Raw genomic sequence first — 7,143 nt, forward strand, 5'->3', positions numbered from 1 at the left:
AGTACTCCTTCACACCCTAAGACAAGTTTATACAAAGTCATCATTAAGTATCCTGTGTTGGAAGAGACCAACAAGGATCAAGCCTACCTCCGGACTCCGTATGAGGCAACCTCAAAGTTAAACCATGTCTGAAGAGCATTGTCCTAACACTTCTTGAACACCCACAGGCTCGGGGGCACGACCACTTCCCCAGGGAGTTTGTCCCAGTGCTTGGCCACCCTCGCAGTGAATAACTTTTTCCTAATATCCCATCTGAACTTCCCCTGACACAGCATTAAGCCATTCCCTTGCCTCCTATCACCAGACACCTCATAGAAGTAGGATGACAATAGCCATTGCAGAATAATTAATCCCACTATAACCTACATCAACTATGTAATTTCAGCATGTCAGAAGCTAGTCAGAGCACTATCTGCCATTGCCAGCTTTCTTTTCAGATTGCCTGCAGTTCCCAGTTCCAATCAGGGTTTAGGAACTTTGGCCTGTAGGGCAAAATAATTCTTGCAGAGAAACAAAATAGTTTCACTAAGTTAATTTTTTCTGAAGTAGGTACTCTTAACATGTTAGAGTATTTGTTTTGTCTAGTGAAATTAGGACTCTAGACATTTAGGTTTTATAGATCATTAAGAGTGGTTTATTTCTTTATGTGTACTAAACAGGCGAGCCATTTAATTTGAAAACACTATACTTCGACAGAAAAGCTGAGTGCAAAACTTATCGAACACAGTTAAAGAGTGATCATGTAACCAGAACATGCAATATGTAAATTCTAACAAACAAAATTCACCGAAAAGTCTGTAGGCACTGACATTAGCAGTAAAAAAAAAAAAAGATAAACTTCATCACTCTTTGAACACCATAACAGCCTACTTGGACTTGTGTTTGACTGAGCTTTGTTGCTGTGAATAATACAGCTCATGCACAGGTATGGATGTAAGGTTTTGTACATTTTAAAGTATTCACTGAATACTACCAACATATATACACTCATATACATAGTTCCAGAAGATTTATAGACAATGGCTCATTTCTGGTTATCCTTTGGAAGAGGTCTTCTGAAGAGAAGAATATGTGGTTCTGCGGAAATAAAACAGAACAAAGTGTCAGTCTGTCACCTAAATTTTGATTACAGGGATTTCTTTTATTTAGGAAATCTTGAACCATAGTTGAAGCTTGCTGTCAAACAATAAACAGCTTAAGAAGTCAAGTCCATAAATATGGCCCCATGTGAAGTATTAACAGACCAACTTTGCAGTAACCTTACAACTGTCAAACAGGTGCTTTTAGAAGTTCATACCAAATGTTGACAATATCATAAACTTAAGATACTTAAAGGAAGGAAGTACAGGAAAAAAATACAGAGTATACTTTGTATTGGTACTAACTCTCTACATTAGGCTATTTGATGAGCTTTGTTACTGTAACAGACTAAACTGCTGGCGCTATCCTTGTTAGATACATAGTGTCAAGCACCAACAAAAGCCACTGTTACTGACCTCACTTAATTGTAAACTCCAAGAAAGCCTGCAGTATCAAAGGAGCTCAGGTAAGGGAAACACTGGAAGGTTATGCTAATTTCTTCACCTGGTTCTTCAAAAACTTGGAACTCCATGCTGCTGCAATTCATCTGTCAGTTACTTTTTAGTGAGGCTTGTCCATGGTCAATCCTGAAACAGCTGTTTTCAGCACATACTAGTTGGCAGAGTTTTTGCAGTCTTTGAGGTGTGAAGTCTAATGAGGTGTGAAGTGCTGCTTTTAGTAGGCTGTATAACTACAGTTCAAACTATAATGTAGATTTTTCAGAGCACTCATACAGGACCTCATCTAAGTGAGCATCTATTAAGGTTTGTGTACAAAAAGCAGGTGTGTCAGCTTTATCATTTAAAGATATGCTGCTACATAAAGTTTCATTCAGTCACTGAGATACTAACGTTATTCTAGAGCTCACAAGAAGTCTATTTCTTTAGGCAGAGGTAGGAAGTTTCCAGTCTGGCATGTTTTGTCTACAGATAGAACACACATACCTAGGACAAGGCCAGCATTTTGCAGTTCTGGGAACAAGATGTGAAGGTTTAAAATAGAGGTTGTTATGTTGCTTTTGTTGACAAATGGCTAAAATAGCAAGGAGATAAAGAGGAGTCTAAACATTCAATAGTGAATTCCAGCTGGATCCTGCAGCAGGAGCAATTATGCACTACACACTTCAGCTGAGCACCAGGCAGTTGATATTTTACTCTTTTGTTCATGTCTTTCTGTTCAGATGTGCTTACCTGGCTCATGGATCATATAGTGAACCCAGCCAAGACTTTGCTGAACACCAAGTCGTCTCCACTCCTCTTCAGACATTAGATGGGATTTTGGCACTTGTTTTGAAAGTTCTCGTGGCAGCATCACATGTCTGTAGAGGTTTAATTAAACACACACTACATACATTAACGCCTATGTACACTAGAGAATTTGCACAGATTTACACTTAAAGACAGTAAGCAAGTTCAGTTATGAATACCTGCATTCCCTGTAACGAAGCCTGAGGTGCTGACTGATACCACTAATTTGATTATGAAACATCTGACCCAGAATCCAGTTCTAAAAATCACTTTGTCTACTAGAGATTAGATCTGTAATGCAACTGTGTATTGAAACAGTCAACCTACTTCCTACAAGAGATTAATTCCCCTGCATGCTCTAATCGTGCTACTTGTATAGAAGTTTGTGTTCCTGGCAATTGGCTGTCATATCAGACTTCTCAAAATAAGGACTTTGGACTTTTATAATGATTGATAATGACACTCTTGTTTGTATTTTGCATTTTATAACCAGCAATATATTTTCCACAGACACTACAGTGTTGGTTTAGAAAGACAGAACACTAACAACACTTAAGCACCTGATCTGTCATCTGAGAAGAAACATACAGCCTGCTCTCCACATTTGCAAGTTCCTTTATCATCTAATAGAAAGCAAAGCATTCGATCTTGGGTTTGAGATACAGGAGTCAGCGGGTAAGAGGGACAACACTTAGATCTCTATAAAGTGGAAAAAAACACCTGAGTTGTAGTAGCACTTTCAAGTAAGTCTAGACGACTGAGCTTCAAGTGTCAGCTGTAATCCAGAACTGACTGCTGCTGTAACATAGCTTTGGAAGCAAGTAGGTAGCACTGTGTTGAAGGCTTTACAAACTACATTATTAGTACTATGTTGTGACGTGGTTTTATGAACTGCCTTCAAAGTATTAATCAAAACGCAGGCTTCATCCACGTTCAGAGCTGGAATTGAGACAGTAGAAGACATTACTTTTAACTGTGTAGAGCATTCTGAACACAAGTGTTTCAGTTCCCTGCCTCAGCTTCCTACAGCCTCTAAGCGAGCGAGGCAGCAGCGCCCTGGTCAGCCCGCAGGGCGACAGCCCTCCTCCCCTGGGGAGGCGCCACCAGCGCCACCAGCAGGCGGGCCACTCCCCCGGCAGTCCGCGGCGATCGCCACCCGGGTCTCGTCAGCAGGGGCCGAGCGCTCCCCGCCAGCAGCGCTGACCAAACCCAGCTCCGCCACAGCGGCTTCACAAGGGAGGCGCGGCTGCTTTTGCCGCCCGCCTCCACTGCTTTTTCCGTCGGTCTCTGACTGGGGCTTGAGCTGCCCGCTCACCGAACGATCGCCTGGGAAGGGTCAGCCTAGACGAGCGCTTGAATCGCCCAGACCAGCGCTCGACTCACCCCATCCCACCCCCAGCCGGTGGAAAGCTACGCAACACCCCCACCCCCATTAGGGAGCAAGGCACGGCCCCTCCCCCCAGACTTTAAGCCCCTCTGGCCCCACCGGAGCCAAAGACACACTCACTGCCGCCACCGATGGAGCTTACTCCCCGAAGGCATCGCACAAGCTCCGGGAGAGGCGCCTGCCCAAGCCGCCCCTCCCCCTACCCCCCGAAGAGCACGGTCAGGAGCCCCCTCCTAATCCCTTCAGCCAGCCCTCCCACAGCCTCGTACCGGTACTCGTACTGCTCGTCAAAGTACTTGTCAGAGTAGTAGATCTGCTTGTGGGCCATGGCGGGAGGCGGCGGCAGCAGCGGCGGCGGCGACGGCAGGAGCAGCAGTAACAGCCGGCGAGACCCGTCTCTCCTCACGGACACCCCCTCAGACTAACCGCCCGCTTCCGCGCCCCGCACGGTTTGAACCTCACAGCTCAACTCCCATTGGCCTCGCCGGGCCAGTCAAGCGCGTGCCGCGCCCACCCCGCCGCCACGTGACTCCCAGCGCTCGCCCTCCCACCAATCCGCGGAAGCTGCAGGGGAGCATTACGTAAGGGGGTGGCGGTTGGGGGGGGCCGGCGGGGCTGGGGCGCGGTGATTGGCCCGCCGCCGCTGGGGGGGCTGGGCGGTTCCAGCAGCTTCTAGACTGTACGGGAGGCGGGGGGTGGGGGCGGTGGGGCGGTGAGCGGCGGTTGTAGCCGTTAGGCCTATTAGGGCGGTCGGGGAGCGCTGCGCGGGCCTGCCCGCGTCGCGGTGCGCTTGGCGCGGGCCTTGCGGCGCGAGCGGCTGCGGTGCCGGGTGTGCTGGGCGTTGCTCGCGGCCGGCAGCGAGAGGGAGCCTCCTCCAGGCTCTCCGTGAGCCTTCAGGCTTAAATGAAACGTGTGCGGAGCCTGGGGCCGGGCGGGTTTGGGGATCTCGTGGAATGCCGGGCTGCGGCTGTTTCACAGACACGGACGCTCCCCTGGCGTGGAAGGCCGTAGTGTCTGCAGTAGTTACCGTGCGGCTTGCCCAGAGCGCAGACGGAAAATAAGCGTGGGGTGCAGGCGTGTTCAGAGGGGCATGCAGGCTGTGGATAGGAGTTCAGTTTACAAACGTTCTGAGCCAGCGATTTAAGTGCTTTCATGGTAAAACATAAGTAGCAGCTTGCCAGGATTTGATAAGAGGCACTGCAGTTCCTAGGATATGAATGTTACTTTTGGCATCAGGCTTTTTCAGTAGGTAAATGCTGAATTCTGCACTTTCTTAAACTCCAGTGGTGTTTCTTGGGTGTAGTTACCCTGCGAGATGAGATAAGCTTCGTGGAAACGTTGCCAAAAAGGTCTTGCTGTTGCTTTCTTCATGTTCTGTGCCCACTACGTGCTGCTGTCTCCTCCTTGTTGGGCTTCTGTTGTAAAAGAACACTAGGTTAATTTTCTGCTTTCATGGTGCTACCAGAAACAATGGTATTGTCTGTGATCATGTAATACATCTGTCTGAAAACTGTTTTGATGGGGAAAAAAAATTGAAGTTGCGTTAGGCACAAGAGCTGACAGATAGGGTGGGTTTCTACAGCTGCTGCAGCCTGACGTCTTAAATGCTAAAGTTTAAACCAGGCTCACACAAGAGTGCTCATCATAATCTAGCAGTAGTATTTTTCTCTTGACTGCATCTTAGAGCATGTTGACACAGGTCATTTACAGGCAAAATGAAGTCAATATATCTGTACTGGTGCAATTAAATGTGTGAAATTTGTTTCAGTAACGGATCTTCAGGTGGAATATCAATTCCAGTATAATCGTACAAGTACAAACCACCCGCAAGTTTTTTAAGGTATTGTCCTGGTTTGAGTAATGCAGGACATAATACGTGGGAAAATGGCACTTTTAGAAGACTCTGGTGTCTGAATTTGTGAAAATATTTACTTTACAGCCAGCCATGGTGTGTGGGTTTCAAGGTCTCAGTGTTTTTGAGCTTGCCAGGTGCAGGGATGAGGAGGAGTGAGACATAAGCACTTGACCCAAGCTGGACAACGGGATTATTTCATATCATGAGCGTCTCAATATAAATTGGAAAGTTTGCTGCAAAGTGTTCTTTGTCCGTTGATGGCTGCCATCCAGAGAACTTGCCCGGGTGCCAGACCCCTGAGGCATTCCCTTCCTCCTGAAGCTGTAGCGCTCACAGTGTCAGACATTTGCTGTCTGCTGCCGGGAGTGCATGGCTTCCTACTGATACAGTTAGCTGAGTATAATCTGTATATTTTGTATTGGTATCGGGATAAGTATTGGTTCTTTAGTGTTATTAACGTTAATCATCTAGACTTATTCTGTTACATTTGTTTATATTTCAGCCCCCGGGTTCCCTTATTTTTCCTGACTCCCCTTTCTGTGTGTGGAGGGGTCATTATGTGATAGAATGATTGTATAAATTACAATAAATTGATACGGGTTTCTCAAACCATAACAGGTATTGGTTGGAATATTCAAAACAGAGTATATTTTGTTTTAGCTTAGTTTCAGGCAGCACAGGTGTTATTTTCGAATGCTTAAGGCAGAGAGCACACAAGAATTTCTGTTACGAATGGTGTTGTGCAATAATGGGAAAAAAAATCAAACCACCACAAAAGAGGGATTCAGCCAAATGGAAGACGTTTCATCTATGGGCCTTTTTTATAACCTTTCAGCTTATCTCATGCATATTGAGCATGAGAGAAAATTGACCTTTATTGAAGCCTATGTATAAGCCTCCTTTGAGATCACTCAGAAGTAAAAGACTGGAGTCACTTTAAAACAACTTTTCCTTCTATTGCAAACACTCATGATTATACCAAATCATGATTTTGGAAAGGATTAAAAGGATTCTTAGGCGGGTATACATCCAATTTTCTTTGAGATCCTTCAAAATTATTTTGAAAATCCTTGTTCCTTGGGATTGAACAACTGTATTTGTCAGGCAACTGGTAGAGCTAACAAAACTAACATACTGGTTTTCATAGTCCAGCATTAGGAGATCTTATTTAGTACTGGAGTGTCATTTCAGCTTCTTCTTTCATCTGTTCTTTTCCCTGACAAGACTTTAAAACATTGGTGAATGATAAATAATGCAACAGTACCAGGAATTTGTTAAGTTCTGTTATTAATTTGATATCTTGTTCCTAAAATTAAAACCTTAACCTTAGGGATATCATTTGTAAAATTACCGAAATAAAGTAGTAAGCCTGCTAAATGGTTAAGCTTGTTAAATGGTTGTCGCAGAAGTGTAAGACTGACAAGATATGTTCCAAAAATCAGTTTTAATGGTGTTAGGAAAAAGGTAGAACAGTCAAACTGCCTGAACAGGGTTCTTACATTACAAACACCTCAGCAGACACGACTTATTTACAGGTTCAGGATGTCAGCTGGGAACTAATACTACATGATGTG

At 45.1% G+C, this 7,143-nt stretch overlaps 1 protein-coding gene across 1 annotated transcript; it reads right to left on the minus strand.

Moving 5' to 3' along the window:
• Window positions 1–617: 617 nt before the first annotated feature.
• On the minus strand, window positions 618–4,123 carry CKS2 (CDC28 protein kinase regulatory subunit 2). Its single transcript, XM_082497831.1, has 3 exons — window positions 3,984–4,123; window positions 2,271–2,398; window positions 618–1,077 (listed from the first exon to the last, which is right to left on the minus strand). The coding sequence occupies exons 1-3, from the start codon at window positions 4,040–4,042 to the stop codon at window positions 1,025–1,027; spliced, it is 240 nt and encodes a 79-aa protein (XP_082353957.1). The 5' UTR covers window positions 4,043–4,123; the 3' UTR covers window positions 618–1,024.
• Window positions 4,124–7,143: the final 3,020 nt, after the last annotated feature.

Source organism: Vanellus vanellus (genome assembly GCF_965231255.1).
Source record: "Vanellus vanellus genome assembly, chromosome: Z".
Classification (NCBI taxonomy): Eukaryota; Metazoa; Chordata; class Aves; order Charadriiformes; family Charadriidae; genus Vanellus; species Vanellus vanellus.